General features: G+C 33.9%; 1 protein-coding gene across 17 annotated transcripts in view; it reads left to right on the top strand.

Annotated features, from left to right (window-relative positions):
- Window positions 1-25854, top strand: part of LOC101899936 (serine-rich adhesin for platelets) — a 90327-nt gene that overhangs the window by 49024 nt on the left and 15449 nt on the right. The window contains exon 1 of one of the 17 annotated variants that reach the window (XM_059126758.1): window positions 1631-1695. The exons of 14 other annotated variants lie outside the window; for them this stretch is intronic. In XM_059126758.1, the coding sequence (XP_058982741.1) occupies window positions 1656-1695 (40 nt within the window). In that variant the 5' untranslated portion in view covers window positions 1631-1655. Of the gene's footprint in view, window positions 1-1630; window positions 1696-15459; window positions 15605-18313; window positions 18437-25854 lie in introns of those variants that run through there. 2 more of the 17 variants (XM_059126755.1, XM_059126756.1) reach the window with 2 other exon arrangements.

Here is a 25854-nt window from a genome sequence, read left to right as displayed (position 1 = left end):
TGATAAAATTTCAGACAATTCGAAAAAAAATAAGATTTGAAATTCCTTTTGCCTGAAATATATTCTGAAAGCAGTCTCAAAGATCTTTCATTTGTGCCCGGTCTAATCGTTTTTAATTAATGTACGGTGGGCCCTTTGAACTCTAACATCCGAAAGGCAAAAAGACTTCAAATTTTGCTAAATAAATTTTAAATGCATCTTTACGAATGGTCCATCCGCTTAGTCCTATTTTGGCATACACCTACCAACATGTCGATCGGTATCTTATGAAAAAATTCTTCAATGTTGTCTTTCAATGCGTCAAATGAAGGGACCTCGTCTCTATTGATATGAGCTTTAACATAGCCCAACAAAAAAAGTCTAAAGGCGTTAAATCGCACGTTCTAGGCGGCCAATTGATCAGTCCCGAACGTGAATTAAAATGTTTACCGAACTCGCCTCTCAATAAATCCATTGTTACGCGTGCTGGGTGTTACCGTCTTGTTGAAACCGCATGTCATGCAAGTCATGATCTTGCATTTGCTTACCATTCCCAATTATGTTACGATTATCAGCATTTTTAAATAAGTACCTCCAATCATGCCACCAGCCCATAAGCCGCACCAAACTGTCACTTTTTCTAGATGCATTGGTAACTTTTGCAATGCTACTGGCTGATCTTCAGCCTAAAATCGACAAGTCTGATTTTTTACGTACTCATTGAACCAAAAACTAGTTTTGTCGCTGAACACCTGAAGCGCGTGATGAACTTTCTTAACAAGCTGGGAATTTTGATAATAGAACTCAATTATCTGCTAGCATTATTTGTTTGTAAGACGATTCATGGTGGTCAAGATTTTCGAAAGTGAAACAAAACACGAAACGTGCGTGAGCTGTTTAAACCAGTGCTGCCAAGAAAATAATAGCTAAATAAGCTCCCTTTCTCTACAACGAGATTTTCTGACCACGTTTCTCGCAAAAGTTTTTCATTCTTTTTCCATCACAGTGTGCAATCCGGGTTAGCACATAATCGTTTTCCTTCGTGATAAATATTTACTACGACAATCTTTAGAAAATTCTCTAGGAGTTATTTTCAACAGTTTTAACGATTTATTTGCATTATTTTAACATGGTATGGGTTCCATGCTAAGTTATAAAATAATTTTAATTTATTTTGCAGGCTTTTAACATGGCAAGTTATAAAATAAATTTAATTTATTTTATTATACGTCTTTCAAATCTAAAATCCATTTTAATACCTATATCAAAAATATAGACATAGCCTCAGAAATATGTAGATTTATTTTTCAATATAGAATATCCTCTGCAATTAGGTAATATAATTATAATAATTAAAAGACGTAATAAAACCACGTCTATAAAAAAATTCTGCGGTGTTCCACTTCACATTGGATTTACAAATACCAACAAGGCCCACATTTTCATACAAATCACACTTTTCTGTTTTTTAGTTATTATGCACTTGTTTTTACTTTGAAACTTGAAGCATTTTAGTTTTAGTTTTGAATTTGCATTTCTTTCATTTCCTTTCGTTCTGTTTTCACTTTGTTTTTTATTTTTCGTTTTTAGTTTACACAATAATAAATTTATAACACTTTCACACTTATATACTTGAACTTTTTACAGAATTCAGTTTGGAAAAGGCTTCTATTGAAATGTTTGGCACTCGTATGGCCAACTTTTTCAATAATTTTTGTATGTAAAATGAAACATCAAAGAAAAAAAAAAAAACAAAGAAATTTGTTCTAAAGATAAGATTTTTAATTATTTAATTTTTTTTGTCAAAGTAGTAGCGTTTTTTGTTGTTTTGTTACTAGCTAAATAAAACGCATATCGAAAAATATTGTTGGTTCACGTTTGACGAAATCTGCAAGCAAATTAATAACGCTTTCAAAAACAAATGCTTTCAATTTTAATGTAGCTAATTGATCTCCTTCTCCTTCCCTTTAATATGAGAGCAGCTCTCTTCATTATCATAGTAGTTTTTGAGCATTTTTGCAATGTCGGCAGCTTCATTTCCCCTTAAAAAGTTCCCATGCTAAAATCCATATGTTAAATTTAGAGACAGTACTGGAAAATAATCTTTTTAATATATTTTATGTTATTAACGTAAATAGTAAAAGTTTTTCATCACGCTGGGTTTGTAAAATCGAATTGAAACACATATTTTTGTGAAGACTTATTTTGGAAATAAATCACCAACCCACAAAAGTTTAATTTTACTATTAATAAAAAATATAAAAATTGGTTTTATTTATTTTAAAATCTTGACTTGAGATTTTGACGAAATGCCACCAATTTAAAGTTACAGAAGCTCATCTCTCCCAACAAATTTCTCATAAATTATGAATTATTATTATTAAAAATTATTTAAATGTACATTTATTGAAAACGTGTTGAAATATGGTCAACGGAAACAAAATCTATTTCCCTTTTAAAAACTTGCAACTAATTAGCGAATATTTTCTGGTGCCATTTCCTTAACTAATTTATTAATATTTGGCTAATTTAAATGCAAGAGTAACAAGTGGACATACCCATGGAGTTTGTTTTTCAACAGTTATGTAAAAATATCGTGGCCAAGAAAAAGAAACGTAATTTGTTTATTTCAATATTGCCACACGGAAATACAGACGAAACAGATATCTGCGGCATATTGGCTGGCCAATGAATGAATTTGCATCACACAAAAACACAAAGAAGAAGCAGCAGAAGAGTGGAAAACAAGTTTGCAACATTTTGCATGTTTTTATAACTGCACTTTTTATGCAACCACCACTACTTATTGACATTTCGCGCTGAAACATAAAGTCAATACTTAATGCACACTAGACCATGCCGAAGACTTTGCCACCGCACGCCGCACCAGGCAGACCGGTAAACAAACATACACCACCGTCGTCGTCATTTGCACTGTTTGCAAATGTCAAAATAAAGTCAGGAAACAGAATTTAAACAGCCATCCATCCTTGCTGCTAACCTACGCTTGCTCTCGCTGCACAGTCCACTTTACCGCTTACCGACCGATATATAGTGTCACTAACCATGGCTGCAGGAAAAAAGCACGCATAATGCAAACCAATAACCTGAAAACATGAATGCGTTGTTTTTTTGTTTTTTGGTTGGTACGAATATGTTGAACTAAACGAGTTTTTGGGCAAAACAGAAAAAATAGGGAATTGTAGTAACAGTAACGACGCAAACATCAACAATCAAACACACACAACTTGCAACAGGGGCACGAAAAGTGGCAGCACAATTTGACTGCAGGAAATATTTCCAAATTGTTTATGACTTTAAGTTAAGTTGTTCTGCAAGTTATCAGCATGGGAGGTGTTGCCACAGGGGTGGAAATCAGCCCCAAAAAAGTTTAAATGAAAAAGAAAAGGAAGGCAAAGGTGAAACAATAATATTGGATAGATGATTGTATTTTTTACCGTCTCTTTGGACGATATCCGTTTTACGACAATTAGAGTTTTTGTAATTGTTTTAATATCCACACATGATTAGTTCCATTTCTGCTTATCCGGTTATAACTCGTTTTTAAAATTACCTTCGCAGGATTTAACCACAGATCTTCTGGAGTGAGTATGGTAGCTTTGGCAGGGCATATTTTGCGGGGCTTTATCACACGCCGGACAGACAACTGCACCATCCTAAAAGTAATTGTCACAAAACTACCCTGGATTGTCTACGCAGCCGACATTCTTCAGCTACCATTGTTGTTGATGGCATCAGTGACTGCATCAGAATAAATGCTACTCAGTTCTTACAGAAAAGCTTCTTCCCTCTCCCTCTCTAGATGGTGTATGTCCTTCTTGGTACGCCTAGATGGAGGAGTTTTATCCCCCATATGATGGTTTGGATGACTTCCGCGATAGTACCCAAGCAGGTACAGCAACGAAAGCAAGGAGTTGACGTACGAGATGTGCCTTTGTTTAATCTTGTAGATTTTCCTGTCATGAGAAGGCACCCTGTTGCAGATCTTAGGACGGCATTTTGGCAGGTCTGGATAATCTTCACGACAACCTGGGGCCGCATAGATAGATGACCATAGACCGACCTGTCGCGTTATACGAAGTCAACAAAGTCTACTTATCTGCACCCCAAACACTGCCTGCTAACGCATTGAGAATGTCGTTCGTACATTTCATTTTCTTGCCTATCGAATGTGACCTCTGGTATATTGTGATCGGAATATGTTCGTGATCGGGATGAAATTTCCCTCGTCTGTGTTCTCATCTCCGCAGACAATGCGGTGAAGAGTGTGGCCGTTGATTAGTGGCGGATATTTTCATATTCCTGGCGAGGAAGAAAGCACCGCGATGTAGGTGTTCAGTTTTACTCGTATGAGCCATGATGACAACGATATCGTACCGTCTGGAGGTAATAATACTTAATAATATTTGAATCAGCCTTAAGTCAGTTTAGAAGATGGACGAAATAGCTTCACTTCTTCTGGTTCCTCTCTCGCATAGGATAAACATTCTGAATAACCATATATCTCATAAAATGCGAGATAATTCAGATTTTCTTCAAACTTCGAATATCTTCTTAATGTTTCTATTACAAGATGTAAACAATTTGAATAATAACAAGTCTCATAAAATGCCGAAAAAATCAGAGGGGGTTTTTCTAACTTCGTGTATCTCAATATTTCTACCAACCATATACCCATTGTAAGTATAGGATACGTCAGTTCACTCCTTCTGGTACAACCTCCACAAAAAGCATCAACATTTTGATTAACAAATATTCACATAGCGCTCCATAAATTAGTCTCCTATTTTCTTTAAAATTGGCACATTCCAATATGTCATTTAGTACTAAATGAGATGTGAAATTGGATTATATCGGTCCAATCTTTCTGGTGCCAATAAATTCTAACATGTTTCATTTCACACTGCTAAAGGAAACGTTTAAGCTTGCTGAGAACCCGATTCGCCGCATATACGCTGACGGAATAAAAGAAATTGTTACTTCAGAAGTCTATGACATCGGTAATTATTTCATATCTTCTACCATTTCCAAGACACAGACTTTCGAATTTGCTGAACAGAAGTACAGACCGACAGCAGTCCTTTGTCTTTTGAAATCTTTTGCATCGGAATTCTAGGAGCTTAAGATACAGACCATATTGACATATTGAGCTTATAGATAAAGTATAATAGTAATGCAGAATAACTGTTTCCATAAAAGTGTATCGGGCCAATACGAAGCCCACTACCTGGTCAATGATCTCATCAAAGATCTTCCTTTCCGTCTCACCTTTTAAAAAATCATCCGCTTACGGAATACCGAAGTATTTGATGAATCAGCAGGCTCTTTACAGCTTAACCCAAAATATACAATATTTTAGGCTCATTTTCAGCAAAACATCCATATCAAATAATGATTTTTCGACAATTTTCGAACTTACCACATTTCGGTTTTGTGTTCGGATGCGCGCACTCAGTGTCGACGATACTCGACACTTGGTAAGGAGGAAAGAGAGTTTTTCGCTTTGTTTTTATCTTTTATAAAAAAAAATAGATTACTCTTAAACTTGCTGGTAATATAGGGGGTAGTTTGTTTACATTACCTTCTAATGGGTCATTTGGTTCAAACATCTTTAAAGTTTTTACTGGGTAGGAGCATCCATCTGTCATAGTATCGTCGTCGAATTCCTACTTAGGGGAATAAGAAGGTCGGCACCTATTTTGACCTAGTCGGTCGTGAAAGCGGAACCCAGTCAGAAATTCTACAACATTGTTATTTTTTATGTAGTCTGCAGTATCCCTGTCAATCAAGTACTTCATGGCGTCAGATTTATGACCCATGAAGAAGCTCCTTCTTCTTACATTTGTGTACCCACTGACTAATTTTCTTTATCCTGAAAGGATATCTCGGTGGTTTTTATAACCTCAACTTCCAATCTATATTGTATTACCCTAGAATTTTATCCTGAAGGATTTCGTTGGCTGATTAGGGAACGTTGTCAGAAATGTTGATGTAAGACATTTTCAATGATTCCCAACTGACTAGATATCAACCTAACTGGGCGACCTAACTTTATGCCTTACATGTCAGGTCGAAATATACATTCTGCTGGAAAACGCCAAAACACTTGTTTTTACTCGCGAGCGGGAGTGGCCTAAGAGTAGAAGTACAAAAACCAAGAAAAGCAACAGAAGCTGGGGCCGGTGGGTTTAATAATAGATGGAAAAAATTATCAAGGAGAAAGTCTTACGAGAATCTTGAATTTTGACTTATTTAATAATTTTTAAACCAAAATATATATTCAAAATTAGCTCATAAATTATTTTATAGAAACGATTTTTGAAAATTATTCTTATATATCAGTTCATTGATGTTTTAATCACGACAGGAAATAAGAGGTATAAACGCAAGCGTGCATACTTGCCCATCTATGGTTTTATATACAGAAACGGCAAAAGCAAGCTTTGCTGGTACAGATTGGCGGCAATACTCTTCAGCGTCTTTGATTTTGTTTCCTTTGCAGCTGTGACAAAATGCACTCGAAACAAGCGAGTACCAGCTATTATTCGAGTGACATAGACGAAATAGAGTTATACCCTATTTGTATATATATATATACTTGGCCATTCCGTTTGTAACTTCTGAAAAACTCATGTTAGAACCAACAAAGAATACATATTTATTCATATCAGCGTAGTCGTAGTCTAAGTCGATATAACGATGTCCGTCTGTATGTTGTAATCACGCTATCTTTAGAACGAATAAAAATAGAGGCTAAAATTTTGCACACATGTGTATTTTGCCATGTAGGCAGAATAAATTACTAATTGGGCCATGTCGGTCTTCGTTTTTGTAAAGGCCCCATGTAACGATACCTCCCGATATTCGGTATTTTGATAAAATTAGAGACATTATTAACCGGAATTTCTAATTTATGAAAAAAATTCTTCTGCAGGACCACGTCTTCGTATAGCCGCCATATATCGGTATTTTTCAACGGAATTTTTTTTGGAAATTTTCGAGTTCCGTCAAAATGGTGGAGGGTGCTAATATTTCGGTCTGGCGGAATTTTTTTACGTATTTCTACTCATATTAGTGCACTTGCTCGAATTCGAGCAAGTTTAACTCTTCACTTGGTATTGCCGATAGATATGATGATTTTTGGATTTTTGACTCAGACCCAATGATCATGGCCCATTTCAATAATCCGGCAACATAAACACTTTATACTTTGTTTAATAGTGAATAGTTTTTTTTTTCTTGTCGTTCATAAGAAGAAATGAATGGTCGGTCTTGTGAGGATACTATACGATTTTTTAGCTTCATCTTGTTTTAGTTGTTATTATGTTCGTGATTGTATTTCTAAGTACTACTGCTGTTGCTGTTTTGTTGTTGTTGTTGTTGTATTATGATGCAATAAAAACAAATTTATGGCATTGCATTTATTTGCGTAGTATTTATGACTAAATGTAACGTTAGTTGCGGATAAGATACCACAATGACCCAAACCCTACATTTACAATCATATTTTGTATATATTCATGGTCTAAAGGAGTGTTTTAAGTAAAAATGTGTTGCGCTATGTTTTTAATTTATATCATTTCAAATATTTGCACGTACAAATTAATTCCAAATTAATAAACTTAATATTGCCCTAAGAAAAGCGTTTTTTAAACGTTTTAAATTTGATCGGCGAAACATTTCCCTGATTCATATTCGTGAATAACAACACTTAAACTATTGAAAATGCGTCAAATCAAGATGTACCGTAACATAACAGTAAGAAATTGGGAGGCTCATGAGCCGAACAACTCATTGTAAGCAAACTATCTTCTTCATCGTCAATAGAATACAAATGATGAAAAATGAACCAATGTCAATGAAAAATTGGAGAAAAATTTAAATATTGCAAAATGAAAAAACTATTTTCATCATTACCAAGAAATAAGTAACTTCGTCATAGTGTGTTGGCGTTCGACTACAAAACCAAAGGTTTTGAGTTCGAGACCTGGCGTAGGAAAAAGAAAAGAATTAATATTAATTGTTGATGTAGATTTGAGAATGAATGTAGCCATTAATGTTCGTAACCATCAAAAGATTGTGACTTCAATACCAGCAGTAGACAAATAAAAAGAGAATTGAGGTACAATGGAACATTAATTATAAACATTTAGTCATCTTTACTTGCATGGTATCTAAAATCAATTTGGATCTTTCTTTTCGGCCGGAACTTAGAAGGTTATATATATTTTATTCAATATTTGAAGCTGTTTTAATGTTTTATGTTATCCTAAAATAATATCGATTATTTACTTTTCTTTATAAAAATCCTTAAAATAAACCAACATAAAATGCAAGTGGTCTGCATCTTTGCTCCTATAATTTTCAATTTATCTTCACGGAAATATATCTTAATAAGTCTAAGGACATATATTTTGAAGTTTTCTATCAGATGTAGTGCATCCGATGTACTAAATTGAGGTCCTCACGGAGATCATTCTCGTTAGGAAGTTTCAGGACATTTGGAGACGATCGAGGGATGTCCACCTTTTCGTCTGTCTGGCTTGTGGGAGCGCACGCTAACTCTCGTATAAAGCATCCGATTTAGTCCAAAATTGGCACATCGTAATATATTTTACTAAACTTTGATCGGGTAAGAAAGTTGTAAATATCTACCGGAAAAGGCGAGGCCTATAACGAACTCCAAATATCAAGTTATAATAATATTTATAAATTTGTTGTATCAGAATTATCAGAAAATACCGAAAATAGGAGGTAGTACTTATTACGAACCCAAATACCAAATTTTAACCAATTCTGGTGAAAAGTGTGACTAAAATTATTAATATACCGAATAACTCAAGGCATAGATATATGGGGACTATACCAAAACTTGGACTTATATAGACAGTCCTTTGCAAGAACGTTCCCTATATACTTGGAAGAAAGTTGGGACTAATATTGTGATTAAAATAATCACAACTAAATCGATATAGGACTTAAATCGCCCTTTAGAGTTATATGGGAGCTATACCAAAACGTGGACCTTTACGTCGCATTTTCAATTCCAAAAATCCTGCAGACCTAATACACATTTGAGTTAAATTGTATCTTCATTTCGTTCGGAAGCTATATTGATTTCTACAGACGGACGTACAACGCTAAATCGATATAGAATTTTATGCTGATCAAGGATATATGTACTTTGTGTGTTTTAAAATGTATAAATCGAGGCGTTACAAACGGAATAATAAACTTAATCTAACCTCCATACAATGGTGGAGATTATAAAAATAATTATTTATGAAACTAACTCTCATAAATCTGAAATCGATACTCAATACTGAATCGATACCTAGTGTTAAGATGGTCCAAAATTCCTATAAAAATGCAACTAAAATTTTAAAAGTTCCGAATATAGTGTGATACATTTTATGGGGCTATACGAAACCGTGGACATCCGTAGTCAATTATCTGCCAGAGAAGGCAGTTTTTTTTAAGAAAAAAAAAAGTTTCAGATAATTCTATTGAAAAATATACCCAAAAAACAACAAAATACCAAATGTTGGAAGATACCGTTTTATGGGGGCTGGCAAACAAAGATATGAACCTGTTTAGGTAATTTTGAGCGATCAAATACAAAATTTGAAATTTGGTGAAAAGTGTAACGCAAATAAACAAAATACCGAATATTACATGGGGACAATACAAAAACTTCGAATTATATAGGTTTATGCAAGTTAATTTTCAACATACTTAGAACACAAACTGCCAATTCACAGCAAATTCGGGTTAAATTTGTGACTAAAACAACCAAAAAAGCCTTAACTCTGCTGGTAGAGTTATTTGGGGTTATGCTAGGCGTGGATCTATATGACACTTTTTCAATACCAAGAGTTCTACGGATATAGACTACGGTGGAGTGCATAAAAAAAACATATCCCGTTTTGGGATCTTTGCAGACTTCACTCATGTCAATATGTCTACCAAAATCAGATGATATGCAATAATGGGAATTAAAATTTCACTCATTCTTGAACCTCCGCCTCCGGGTTAAGAATTGTTAATTTTTTAAAGAATATTCGTTTAAACATAAATGACGTGTTTTTTAAGAATATTAGTTACAATGTCTTCCTGTACAAAAATTGTTGATTTTCTAGGTACGAAATATTTTTCATAAGGCTTTCTGACGAGAAAGAGTGGATTTTTAAAGAATTTAATTCCTATAGTACTTTGTACATAATACAAATCATATCTTTTGATCGCATACGCTTAGTATACACATATACAGGGTAAGATAAAAAAACTGCAACAAAGTCAAACGCCATAATTATTACATTTGTTTAAAATTTTATTGAATGAAAACAAAAAATGTCGGAAATAGCATCACATTTTAGAATAAGTTTAGATTTGTTCGAATTGGACACCTTTGGCACGAATTATGGCCTTTAAACGGCCAATGAAACTGTCACACCCTTCCCGAATGTTGCTCTGCGGTATTTTGGCCCATTCCCGGCGAAGCGCTTGCTTGAGGTGATCGACACTTTGGTATTTTTTAGTGCCAACATTACTTTCCAAAATACTCCAGACACAATAGTCCAACGGATTGGTATCCGGAGATTTTGGTGGTCATTGTGCGCTTTAAATGAAGCGAAGAACTCATTTTGTAACCATTTTTGGGTGGCGCGTGCTGAGTCCTGTTGGTATGTTCAAGGTCTGCGGTGAAAATGTCTGCGTGCCCAAGGCTTTAATACACCCTCCAGAATATTTTCGCGATGATATTCGTCATTTATTATGATGCCTCGGTCGATTAATACGAGCGGAGAGTGATCATCGGCTGTTATGGCGACCATCACCATGGCCGGCCCTTGAGTTCTGGTGGCCAACCGAAGGTGCACATTTTCAGCTGGCCTCTTTGGCAAGTAAACACGATCATTTTGTTTGTTTACAAACTGCTAGACAACGAATGTTTTCTTATCGGATACAACCAAATTCTGTAGTTGACCACTTTCGGTCAACTCTTTAGCTCTTTTGAGTCTATTTTCTTTCTGTTGCGGTGTAACTTCTTGCACTTTCTGGAATTTCAATGGCTTTACCCCGAGCTCGTTTTTCAATATTTGCCGAATGGAATTTTGCGATATGTTTAGCTCACGAGCCATTTTCGTGATTTTCCAGTCAAATATAAAGAAATCACACTATCACGCTTGAATTCCATCACGAATAACTTTTTTTTCTGATAAATTCTCACCAAAATGCTTTTGTACGCTTGTAAACAATATAATGAGCTGTCACTGGAATAATTTTAACAGTTGTCGGACGAATGGCTTAGAAATGACAGCAGTCTGATGTTGGTTGCAGTTTTTCATCTCTCCCTGTAAGTGTATGTTGGAGCCATATTCTGAAAACCGAGTGATACTTGAGGTTCTGGAACAGAGACATCTTTTTGCTTTTAATATAAAAAATACAAAACATATAAAAATAAAATAACAACAAAAATCGTTCCAGTTTTCTCGCTCCTATGTATTAATATATTATTATGACTTGTCTGCTGTCCCACTGTCGTTTCCCACAAAGCGAATTTTATACCTATATTTTTAATTTTTCATTGCATACTTTTTGGTGCTCAATTTAATTTCCATAAAACCGCAGAAATTGTTTCTACCTAAAGAGTCGTTCTCTTTTTTGTTTTTATATTGTCTTATGGCGATTAATTAAATAAACTGAATACCACTGACTACACTCTAACAACGCATGGAAGCGAATAGATAAACAAAACAACACAAAAAATACCCAAACCACAGACACTAGTGATGGCAGGCATTCCACTCAAAATAGAAAGAAACAACTGCATCAACAAAAACCAACGAATTTGAAAATCAAAACAAAAATATAAGAAAAACCAGTCTATGTGTCTTCCCTTCCCAAGCACCTACCGCTGGCTCCTTTCAATATATTTGTTATTAGCCCGTCAACAAGGTAGCTTGTTGACCATTAAGTATTGTATTAAACTGGCTAGCTGCTTGCCTATTGAGAAATCTACGGGTATGAGGCGTCACATTTTGTAGTTTTTTTATTGTTGTTTTTGTAACAACATTTGTTTGTCGCCCCTCATTCTCCCACGAACATTTTATGATCTTTAAATAGATTATAATGGGCTGTGAGAGACGGTGAGAGTAAAAGAACATTCACTACGAAAGCCATAAAAAATGTTGTGGCGGTAAAAAATAAAGGCTAAAAAGTGATAGAAGTACAAAAAACTGTGGAAAAGAAATTCAAAACAACTTTGGTGGTTGGCTGGCTGACTAGCTGCACATGCGCGGTGTGTGTCGTCGTTTTTTATTTCTCTCACCCTCGATTGAGCGTTGAATCACAGTTGAGATATTCTTACATCAGCAGTGTATTTAGACAAATTTTAGAAAGTAAAGATCAAATAACAAAAAGTTGTGTGACTTTAATATTTTCAGAGAATATAACTAAGAATAGTGTATTTAAAATTGTTGGAAAAGATTAAAGCACTGATTTGCTGGTCATTTAAAAGAAAAAATTTTTTGTTAATGTTACTTAATCTGGTACTGAAAGTATGACATCATAACTATCGGCGAATGACATTTCTATCGTCGCACTTCTATTCTGAATTACGGGCTTATATTTGTTAGTTATGGTAACATTTCTCTGCATCTATCAGAGAAGATATAATTCGTACAGTCTTCATATTCCAGAAGAATAATCTGCAACAGGTTTTCTCTTTAAATTTAAAATCCCCACCCTTCGCTTAACTTATCATCTTTATGGATATTTTCTAATTGTATCTTTCACTTCCATGGCTTGTTGATTATATGATAAAAACCAATGTAAACTTATCCTAAACAAACAAACAATAAAACCTCGAAAGTAAAAGGTGCAATAATTTTGTAACGACCTCAACGATCTTAATTGCTATAAACATCTTTAGATAAAACCTATTTATATAAACCTCTATTTGCTTTGGCAAGCCAGCGAAGTATGGCAAACATTTTTACTTCAGTCTGTCTGCCACTGCCACCACATCTTTTTTCTTTTTGTATATCTACTACTCCTTTCTTTTCTTTTTCATTTCGTTGATATGAATGGTTTGATTTTGTTCCTTGAATATTTATGAGTCTACGAAATGTAAACTTCAACTATTTCATATTTACACGATTTTTTCATTTTTCTTATGCTTTCACGTTTGTAGTTCTTTGTGGAAATTAACGAGGGAGGGTTGGCTTAGAAATATATAGATTACCACTAAAATGACTAGAAAACAGTGAAAATGATTTCTAATAAGGGGATAAATAAATAAATGAAAATAAAATAAGGGGATAAAAAAATAAAAATATAAATAAATGATCAAATGTTTATTTCATAACTAACAAATGCCTGCTATTTCGTATGCGGAAATATGAATTTATATTAAATGGATTTGAAATGTATTAAATAAAACATCCACCATTACAAGTTATAAATTGAAGCACTAATTTCAGTTTACATAGAAAATAGTTGCTTTGTGTTTGAAAAATGGTTCATTTCTGTCTAATTCATTTCTAAATATGGGTACACAGATTTTGTAGCTTTGTATTTTTCATTTGAAAAATATAACTCAATTGCATATACTTCGAAGTGATCCTTATACCGAAATGCATAGTTCTATATCCTTTCCTACTCTATCTTTAAGTTCTTTGTACACAGTTCCAAAACCACCCACTTATATCAACACAATTTTCGGGAATTGATTCTTATATCAAAATTCAAGTTTTTACCATTACCCGTTCACATAATTCCAAATGGTACCAAACATAGTGCATTTTAGTACTTATGATATTGTTCGAATTTCGAAAAACCTTTTAGTTTACCTATCCTACACAGCATCAAAGACTAATTCCAAATTTAAGATTTCCCTCTCTATTCCTTCCCCAAATCCCGAAGTTAATACTATGGAGTAAATTTCCTTCTTTTAACTACGTATTTCCAAGTATCAGCCAAACCGCACAAAAATTAATCCTATGCCAAATTTTAGTCTTCCAACTTAATCTCTTACACAAATACAAAATTTACCAAAATTAATACTATTTAGTATTTTTTAGTACGTATTTCTAAAACCACATCCAAATCTCAACCCTACACGCTAACAATGATCCTAATAACAAATTTATTTTTGAAACTATCTCCATATCCCAATTCTACACTCCTTCAGTAAACATAAGACCAATTTCAAAAATCCAGATCTATTGGTTCACCCAAATCCAAATTGTACCAAATGTAGTACACATAAGTACGAATTTCCAAAACTTCTTACTCAATCCTACAATGCAATAGTAATTTAACTTATTTCAGGACTCCAACTCTATCGGTTCTCCCAAAATTTAAATTGTATCAAATTTAGTACCATTTATTGCACATAGGTACGAATTTAAAAAAATCCAAATTTCAGCATTCCAGCTTCATAGATTCACCCGAACCGAAATTGTATCAAATTTTTGTACTTTTCCTGCGCATAAGTACAGATTTTCAAAACTTCCTCCATATCTCAATACTACACTACATTTTATGTTTTTCATGTTTATGTATGACACATGTCGAGCGAATTTTACTCTTTATATGAATTCGAACGTGTATTTTATTTTTATATGTCAGCACAAAGCTATGAGTGTTGCGTTTATTTTCTATAAAAATTCTAAACATAAAATGTGATAAATTTAAAATGTATGGCTGTAACATGGCCATAAAATTACGTTAAAAATGTAAACATTTTCATAGAATCTTAAATGAATCTCCAAGTTCTATCAAACAATATATGTCCAAAACAATTTTGTACTTTGCACTTGATAGACCCCTGAAGCATCCCAGCAAAGATGTGGTAGCCAACTTAGCCTATTATCGCACTGCGAGTAATGACTACAACACCACTTTCTCATTGCCCATAACTCAAAAATGTTGAGTTAATCCCATACAAATGCAAAAAAGAACATATTCCCTAATTATATTCAATGTTTAATTGTAATTCTTTCCCTAACTTCTAGACCCTCACTCGTTTCACACAGTACTGCCACCTATATTCTAGCGTAATCATAATAATAATATAAAAATACAACAATAACAAATACCATAATATCAGTAAAAATAGACGTCGACGTCTATCCATTCCTCTGCCCATTATGGTCGAGACATCATCGACCACCAAACAATTCAAAGTTAGTTTGATACGTGCATTTGTTACGGCCACAACACGAGCGTCGTCGAACCGACAGACAGGCAGACTAAAAAACGCTCAAGCAAATCATTTAAACAAATAATTTGTGTAAAAATAAAAGTAAGCAGCAATCGTGTCCAAAAGAAGAGGAGGGTACCAGTACCCACTACTTAGGGTTTAGGTCGATAACTTGCTGGCTTTTATGTGTGCATGAGTGCCCGTCCGCCTGGTTGGCTACCCTATTCCCGTTTACCTTTAATTTTCCTTGTGCTTGTTTTCCTACCAAAATGTTTTTCTTTTGTTTTTGTGTTTCGTTCGATTCGCTTCAAAAAACGTGTTGCTTGCTTCTGCTGCTTATCAAGTGTGCCAAATACTCACTTCTCTCCTGGAAAAAACAAATCAATTCAATTTGCAGTGGTGTGTTACTGCAACTTAAATTAAATAAAAAAAATATATGTATTTCAAGTTTTCAATGTCCGCGTTTTTATTGATTTCAATTTCGAATAACCGGGCCTCTACTACATCTAATCAATCGAGGAAATGATATTTCAAATGTCAAAAACAGGAGTTGTCCTCCTCAGTAGCCAATGTCGTCCTGCAGTGATCAAATGCTTGACAAATGAAAATTAGTTCAACATCTTTAAAATAGGCGGAACTGTCATTGTGACTGAAAGTGCAACGACAAAATAAAAAAATGTGTATCTGTGTTCATTGTGCGTATGTGTGTGTGGGTGCTGCTGTTTTTCTATGCACTGCTTTGAATGACTTTGATGTCAAGTTTGTGTCTTAAGTCTTTCGTTTTATTTCAATAACCTCCAAAAGAACAGTGTTTTAAAGTGAAAAAATATTGTTATTAGAAATAATAAAAACGATGCACTGGAATATAAAAAATCCTAATATAAAATCCTAAATCATGAAAATAGTCTTAAAAAATACCAATCAATTGAAAGGAATATAGCCTAATGAAGTTAATGTGGGGAGTAGGAGCAAAAAACATCTACATCACTTCGCTCATAAAGATTAGAATATTTGATGTTATCGTTCCCAGAGAGGGTGAGAGGCTACATAGCTGACCAGTCGAGTAAAGTTTTGCATTATCCTCTCAATGACGACTGTAGTATTTAGCAGCTAGATATTTTTTATAGCTCTATCCTACAAGTGTATATCGACAATACATTCATGGAAAGATGAATAGGTAGAGTAGAAGCTCATTAAGATGAATACAGGATGTTGCTTTTAAGGATTTGTGATATATTTTTTAGCTGAATCAATTGAAATTTGACATATTGGTTCTCAATATATAAATACATCGTAATAAATATTATGACATAAGCACTATATATCATTACCGACAGACTACTGCCTTAATTCTAGACATGGCGTATTACCTAATTCGGTTTGAAAATTTCTCACTTAAATATCCATTGTAGACCTTATATCTTTTGGGAAAAATCATTTCTCGATGGTTGTATCCGATTTGGTCCAATCATTGCACATTATACTATTTTATCAAAGATAGGTAATATGGCCTCAATCCTCTTTTTCCACAAATGGTACCTTATCTCCAAATTTCTTGCATCTTAATGGTAGTATTAATTTTAGGTCAGGTAAAAAATTGGTTAATGCCAGTTTACTTCTCCTGGTAAAAAATAACAAGGTTATGAATATCATAACCTCCAGTTAAATGAAAAATAAGTCTCCGATTACCTTTAAAACACTCTTATTTCAATATTTCTACTAATATAAAATATGATGTGAAGCTAGAGCATGTTCGTTCACTGTTTCTGATACCTCACAAATAAACGTTTGAAATTATAATTTTAAATAGGTATTTTTATCCCATTTAATTAAGGAGACAGTATTGGCCTTCTCCTTCCGATATTAGTATTATTGCCTAACTAACATCTAGTGCGAAGAAGCCTACATCAGTGCACATACCTACCATAATTTGTACTGCTATCATATATCTCCTTTTGCTACCATGAAAGGTGAACCTAGCCATTATTTTTAACTTTTTTTTTTAAACTTTATTGAATGAAAGTAAAAAATGTCGGAAATAGCATCAAATTTTAGAATAAGTTTAGATTTATTCGAATCGGTCACCTTTGGCAAAAGGACAACGAATGTTTTCTCATCGGAGAAAACCAAATTCGGTAGTTCACTACGTTCGGCCAAGCGAAGCAACTCTTTAGTTTACTTGTGTCTATTTTCTTTCTGTGGCGGTGTAAGTTCTTGCAATTTTTGGAATTTCAATGGCTTTACTCCGAGCTCATTTTTCAATATATGCCGAATGGAATATTGCGATATGTTCAGCTCATAAGCCATTTTTCGGCCACCACTTACTTGACGTCGGGCTACGCTACCAATATCACGATAACTAGCGATGATATGAGACACAAAAGATTTATTCACATTTAAATGATGGAGTGCTCTAACCATAGCCATTTGTGGTTTTCCAGCCAAATATCAGGAATATTTTTTTTTTTTTTTTTTTGAAAATTTTCACCAAAATGCTTTTGTACGCTTGTAAACAATATAATGAGCTGTCAATGGACTAATTTTACCAGCTGTCGGACGAGTGGCTTAAAAATGACAGTAGTCTGAAGTTGGTTGTAGATTTTTTCATCTCACCCTGTACTGCTGTCAAACCATATTTGAAAAGGTGTACCAGTTGCTTCTCCTTTCCCTTGCTGGCATAGGGTCTATATTTTTCCTATGTTAGTCTGAACTTATCTCAGGCCTGTATGTTTTTTGCGTTTTCCCTTTATATGATTTCCCGATTTTTTCGCATTGACTCTCTTCTAATCTGGTCGTAGTTGTATTTCCCCATGCACTATATTTTGTTGTTGTTTGTTTTTTTTTGCATATCCATGCTCGCTATTACTCAATGCCTTGATGGTTACCGGTTTTCTTTGAATGCCATGCAATTTCGCAGTTGAAAATCTTCGTTTGCAACATTTATTTTGACAAATTCAAACCAATATCAACATTCCACCGTTTCAAATAGGCATTGCGCGAACCAATTTTGTTCGTTCTCATTTACGTGCCTGTGTGTGTATGACGTACTAGTAGCTGGCTCTATTGCCATGATAAATGTCAATTTTGAATATTTTAAATTTAGTCGTGTCTCAGTCGCCGCCTTCGAACGTGTTAAGTTATTACAACCAAAATTTGTTTCGAAATAAAATCAATTCTAACAACGTTATATGTACGTTGTTATTCAAAGCAGACAGTGGCTAAGCGACAATGGTAGGTCGCCCTGTGTAAAATGAAAATAACAACAATAGAATGCCATAAAAGAATAATGCATTGCTTTTGGATTTAGCTTTTAAAAAATAATAAATAACAAAGAAATTTTGTAAAAGGTAAAGTGAAAGTGTTGTTGACATGACATGTGCTGCATAATTTTTCGGAGGCATTGCACATCGTTCCAAAGTGAATTTTTGTATATGCACTATTCATGCCTTCCATAATTGTTAGACATATATTAAAAAACAAACAAAAATCCGATCGATATGCGTTGTAATCGAATGAATTGAAATCAATGTATATTAATGGATAACATGCGTTCCCAACATGTACAAAATCTACAATGAATATTTTCAACATTGAACAAAAATAAGTAAAAATATCCATATATCATTTGCCTGTTTTGTAGAACATTTTGATGTCGAAAAATCTGATCTTGTTGTACTAACTACCGACAAAGAAAACTTTATATAATGAAAAAATCGGGATTGAAAATAGGATTCACTTCCATTTTTGTCTGTGAAATCAGTTGGTAAAAATGTCGTAAAATCGATGGCTAAAGTGATTGTTACCTATTGTGAGTTTTAAATACCAAATTTAACTAGTAAAAAAGCTGGAAGTTCGACCGGACCGAACATTGAATACCCTCCACCATTTGGAACGAATTTGGCAAATTTCAAAATATAAAATCCGTTAAAAATTCTGTTAAAATCTTAAAAGTACCGAATGTAGCAGCTATATAAGGGTCTATATTACGACGTGGACCTGTCGGCAACTTTTGTCATAAGCCATTACAATATTCAAATGCGAAAAAAAATCGTGAATAATGTAGCTAAAATAAGCAAAGTACCAAATATCGGGATTTTCCGTTATATGGGGGCTATACGAAGACATGTACCCGCACAGACAATTTTCTGTCATAGGCTATAGTATCCATTACGAATATTCAAATGCCAAATTTAAAACATTTCAGGTGAATAATGTCGCTTAAATCACCAAAATACCGAAAATCGGGATGTACCATTATATGGGGGCTATACCAAAACGTGGACCTACATGTCCCATTTTCAATACCAGAAGTCCTGCAGACATAATATACATTTGAGTAAAATTTTATCAACCTACTTCATTTCCCAGTTCGAAAGCTGGTGTGATTTCATATCGCATAGAATTTTGTGCTGATCTTATGGGTCTTAAATGTATATTTCGATGTGTTACAAACGGAATGACAAACTATACCATCCATACTATGGTGGAGGGTATAAAAAACTGCTAAAAAAATCTGCCACAGAAGACAGAACCCATTGCAAAGTCTAAATACCGAATTTTTAAAGATTTCTCTAAGAAATTTGGCTAAAATCGTCAGATTACAAAATTTGGAAAGTACCGGAACATGGGCCTACCACAGGAATTTTTTACAAACAAATCCAATAGAAAACGAGTCTAAGATCATCAGACAACGAATACCATGATGTACCGTTACATGGGATCTATAAGAAAACGTGGACTTATATGGACAAAAAATCGGAACTAGAACCCTTTGCAAACTCCAGTACTATTAACAATTTCGTTTGAAAATGTGTCTTAAATCGTAAAAATACCGAATATCGGGAGGTACCGTTATATGGGGGCTACAGGAAAACGTGGACCTATATAGACTATGTTTTGCCGCAGGAGGTGGTTAATAACGCAAAGTACCGAGATTGAAACAATTCTGTTAGAAAATTTGATATAAATCTTCAAAATACCGAATACCGGTATAGATTTACGAAGTTAACCTGCCTACTAACAAAATACACATATGTGCAAAATTAGCCTTTTATATCAATTCGTTCGAAAGCTAGCGTTATTACATCAGATAGACAGAGAGACGGACATCGCTATGTCGACTTAGAATCTTACTCTGATAAAGAATATATATACTTTGTTGGGTCTAACATGAGTATTTCGAGGGTTACAAACGGAATGACAAAGTTAATATACCCTCCATACTATGGAGGGAAAATATGTTACCATATTCAGTACCTTTTTGTTTACTTTTTTACGAAAATGTACGCAAACGAGACGTTTTTTATTTCCCATATTTCCCAATTTGTTGACATATTGACACTTTTTGGATTATTTTAAGAAATAAACCTTATTTGAATTACAATTTTTAAACCTTGCGCCATATATAGTATGGAGGTCATATCATAATTTTCGTTCCGTTTGGCTTTTCATTTATATTTAAAATCTCATTGAATTCAGAAAATGTTGGGAAAATAATCGAATAATCTACATCAGCACACGTTTTCCTATAGCTCCCAAACAACGATACCGCCAGTTTTGTGCTATTTTGAAGGTATTAATTCCATTTACAACGGATTTAGCAATAATTTTTTTTGTGTTTGTTTTCTCTTTCGAGACGAGCTTAATGATCAGGCATATTTGGTGTGGATGATGGCTTACAAGAGCCGTTCTCTGGAAAGTAGTATATATTTCGAACTTATTGCAAATTAGCATATGCGAATTATACACTAGAAACTCTCCAGCCATTAACCCGTCTTCCTAAAGCAGCACTAAAACAAGTGTATGCATTGGAAGCAATGTAGTTGTTGTGGACAAAAAATCCATCACTACAAAAACAAAACTTTGCTGTGAAAAAGATCTGCCAATAGAACTTGAGTCGAACCTGGAGAGTTTCTAGTGTATAATTTGCATATGCTAATTTGCAATAAGTTCGAAATATATACTACTTTCCAGAGAACGGCTCTTGTAAGCCATCATCCACACCAAATATGCCTGATGAGCCGCTTAACCAACGGCGAAACGCGTCGCATAGTGGTGAGTGTGTGATAGTGTCTATCTGGCTTTCCTTTTCACTGCAAATTCCTGATCATTAAGCTCGTCTCGAAAGAGAAAACAAACACATAAATCACAAAACATATGATCGTCGCCTTAACAAGGCAAAAACTCAATCATTTTTTTTTTTTTGAATATTCCATGAAAATGTTAACTACATACAGAAAAATTGTGCATCTCTTATATGGTTCCCCGATGTTAGATTAGTTTGATATTTGACTTCTTCTTCGTATGTTACCGGTTATAATACTTTTTTAAATCAGGATGGAAACCAGTGATACAGTATTAAATATTGGGGTTTTTGTGATATTTAAACGATTGTGAAATGGCATATTGTTTATCCACAAATTAACATGTTAAATGTTGTATCTAGCCCAGTAACAACACTTAGTACTCTTCGTTCCCTTTAAGAACGATTTTCCGTAGGGTAGTCCTATCGTAAACCTTCAAAATTGTAGTGATATTGCAGCTTTAGGCCTTCACTGAAAAAAACGGTATTTTCCAATACTCTCCTTATCACAGACCTGCAAACCCATACTAACCTAAAAAAATGTTGCACAGTGTCCCAAGAAGGGAAATAACTTTGTTTTCTTTTTCGGTGACCTTTAAATCAAAAATAAATATCTATAAAAACACACACATATAAAACTAATGTTTTGAATCATTCAAAAAAAATATATATACATAAGTGGTTTTGAATTTGTGTTTATTCTAGTTATTGTATTTGTTTTGGTGATGCTGTCGTTTATTATTGTTATCCCAACCTGTTTTGTTGGTTGGTCGGTTGGTCGCATAAGTGATGATTTTTCAATAAATAATTATAATAACAATAACAACAACTTCTACAACACAAAAAAGTAATGTTCGATGCGGTTTCGTTCAAACCCCAAAATGTTTTAATATTGAATTTTGTTGATACTGTACAATATAAAGAAATCACAAATCCGGCAGCATTCCAAGACAAAACACAATTTAATAACCAAATATGGTAATGCCGTTTGATGTCATTTTTTATTCCAATGATAGTAAAAGAAGACAACAAAGCATCAATAATTTTATCTCCATGAAATGAAATCATCAATAAAAGATTTTGGTTGGGTGTGATATTCAAATAAAGACACAAATACTTTCGGTGTTTTATGGAGTTTGTGCTGGAATTAGATGATTAATTTCCTTCCTCGCCTGCTAAACTTCTGACATCAAACTGAATGGTTGGTATTGTTTGTTGGAAATTGTGAAGAAAAAAATATTTTTGAAATGATTCGTTTGATTAAAAAAAACGTTCTTGGGAACTGCCCTGCTTTTCCCTAAGGGTAAATTAAGCTTGTTAAAGATGAACATCTGAAGAAAAAATTGAAATGAAGTACAATGTTTTTTTATTTATAACGTTTATAAAAACAAAATAGTTTTCGCAACTAATATTATTGACACATTTTTTGTTTTGTGATTTTTCGTTCATTCATTGATTTAAACAATGTGAAATATCTTGTTTGCCTATTTGTTTGCTTGTTTAGTTTGACGTTCGTATTTCTCCCCCTCGGCCGAAAAATTTTGTTATCCAGTCACGTATTTTAAACAGAAATAAAAAATCGTATACCTAGGTTGCAATCGCCATCATTTATAACCTTCAAAACAACTACTTACATCATCATCATCCCAGTGTGAGGGATTAGTAATGAGGGTCTATTTGCAATTTACGTCCCTGGATATTGCGCCATAACCCGACTGGCTTTACATAAAAAATTGTCAAATATGTAAAACAATTTTTGCATATGATATTAATCTTAATAATATTCGCAATTATTTAGCTAAACATTGAAATCGATGCTATCCGGTTTTGGGTGTGTGTTTTTTTTATTTTGAGAATTTTGTGTCACAACTCAAATTAATTTTGTAAATAAAAAACATAGAATATTTGCTCGCTACTGGCGCTCTATCGTGTGTAATCGAACTATCATAGTATTGAAAAAGCTCGCCATTTTATCATTAGCTTTATGACAAAAATATCGCTGACTCATTTGGACATACGCTGAGTATATGAGCAACAACAACGACTGCATTTTGCTTGAATTTTAATTTAAAATTGTTTTATTGTTATTACGTTTTAATATTTTTATACTCTCCTAGCTATGTGACGAATTTATTGACTCGGTATGTTGTGGCATAGGGTCCTAAATCCACTTCTTATTACATCCAACCAAAACCTGTCAAATAGACACAACATTTTTCATTCAAATAGGGATCCGTCCAAAAACAACTTAAATAGGTAGTATTTATTGGTTTCATATAGGAAAACATACCATGTAAAATTTCGGTAATGGATTTCATTGTGTGAAATTTTAAAATAAAGTCAGTTTGAAATTTAATGGTATGGAATCTTACTTTGAATCGATTTCCACTAAATTTTTCGGGGGCTTTTGTACCACTCGTACGAAATACCATTGCCTTAGAATGCATGATATGACTTTGAAAAGTCTTAAATGAAAACATAGGTATTCGAGCTATAGCTATATTTGAACAGATTTTCACCAAACTTGTTGTATTTGCTTCCAGGCTAAATTCTGTCGAATGTGCCGAAATTCACCCAATTCTGGCTGATATAAATGTGAAAATGGATAAACATATAAGTAGGAACCACAAAAAAATCTGAACCCATCAGGACAAATTTGACAGAGATATTTCTGAGGTGTAACTGATAACTGCTATATCGTTGTTGTAGAGTACATATTACGATTATGAGAGACTTAAACATAAAATCGGATGTAACATACATATATATCGGAGCTTTTGCTATATCTGAACCGATTTCACATAATTTGAAGTACTTGCTTCTAGGCTGAATCCGATCAGATGTGCCCAAGTACATCGTATTTGCACAAATATTACACATATGGCGCACCATAAAACTAAAATTGGACGAAGATTTATATGGGAGCTATGTATATATTTGGATTGATTAACACCAATTTTAATATGGCTCTTTCTTGAGCCGAAACAAATGATTTGTGAAAAATTTCATCTCAATCGGACAATAAAGTACAGGTCGCATTCTTTTTATACCCTCAGCCATATGGCTAGTTACACCTTTAGCCATATGGCTAGAGAGGGTATATATCACTTGATACGGTCAAAACGTGCCTAGTCGGTTTTAGACCCTTGGTCTCTTTGGACTAAATCCGTTTCAGGAAATTTGGAGTCGATTTGGCGGTGTCCGTCCTGTCTGGCTGGATGGTGCACACAATATCTCTCGAAGGGAGTACCCGATTTGGTTCAAACTTGGTACATCGTAATATTATTATCAATCATAGATACACTTCGGAGATGGGCAATATCGGTCCACTCCTCCCGGTATCTGCCCTACAAAAGGTCGAAATTTTCAAAAAATATTTTTTGCACAGAAAGGGGAACGATAATCCGATTTTGCTCCACCTTTTTAAATCCTAATATATGCATTGGTCAGGTGCGAAAAAGGACAATATATATATATATATATATATATATATATATATATATATATATATATATATATATATATATATATATATATATATTGTCCTTTTTCGCACCTGATTATCCATGAAGCTTATAAAAATTAACATCCACTTCCATTTATACTTTGCATATCTGAATATTTCTATCAAACCAGGTACTCTTATAAAGACGGTAGAGATTGGAAAATTCCTTCCTATATGTTATAAAAATGGTAGAGATCGGGCCACTCTTTTTGTTACCTCCCCCACAAAGGGTCAACATTCAGAATAATTATGAAGCTCATCAATTAACATCCGATTCCATTCCAGGCTTAGTACATCTCAATATTTCCATCAACACAGGATAACAATAGATCGGACCATTTCTATACGGAATGGACAATATTGGCCCATTCATTTGGAGCCTATTCCATAGAGGGTCAAAAGTTGAATAATCATAACACAAGTCAAAATATATTTAAATAATCAAACATATTTTGTTGTTGCAAAATGGTCAGGCTTATCCCTTTATTGTTGTTTTTATAAAAACAACGTTTGTTTATTAGTGGAGAACGATGGTAATGTTTACCAGGGGGTAAGGCAGGGAATACCTAGGTTTCGGAAAGAGCCACCAATCCTCATCAGTTCCCTTGTTTTTGTCTGGGATATTCTCCCCAGAAGTTATTTTAAAAATAACTTCTATGACAAAAAACATTTTTTACCCAAGTGACGAGATCGTAAGCTCAATAGAAGAGGAACCAAAGAATTATATAAAACTAAAATTCTTTTGGAAAGTCTTCTAAATCTTACAACCGCACTTATAAACATTTTCATCTTTCTCCACTTGTTATGCTTTCGTTCAACCTGAACGAAGTAGCATAACCATGTAAGTTGGTTTTGTCTGTTACAACAAAAACCACTTCGTCGACCGTGCCTTGTCTATAAATAGAACAGTGTGGCTTGTTTGTTCATACATAGGCTGAAGGTATGCTTCTATGAGCAAAACCGACTGATACTATTTAACTTTTTTTCAAAAATACATATGCAGACGGATGGGGAAGAGTATAAAAAACTAAGGATATGTCTAAATTAGGGTAGGCGCCGATT

The sequence above is a fragment of the Musca domestica genome, unplaced genomic scaffold (genome assembly GCF_030504385.1).
Source record: "Musca domestica strain aabys unplaced genomic scaffold, Musca_domestica.polishedcontigs.V.1.1 4, whole genome shotgun sequence".
In the NCBI taxonomy this organism is placed as follows: domain Eukaryota; kingdom Metazoa; phylum Arthropoda; class Insecta; order Diptera; family Muscidae; genus Musca; species Musca domestica.
This window is presented reverse-complemented; position numbering and strand designations above follow the sequence as displayed.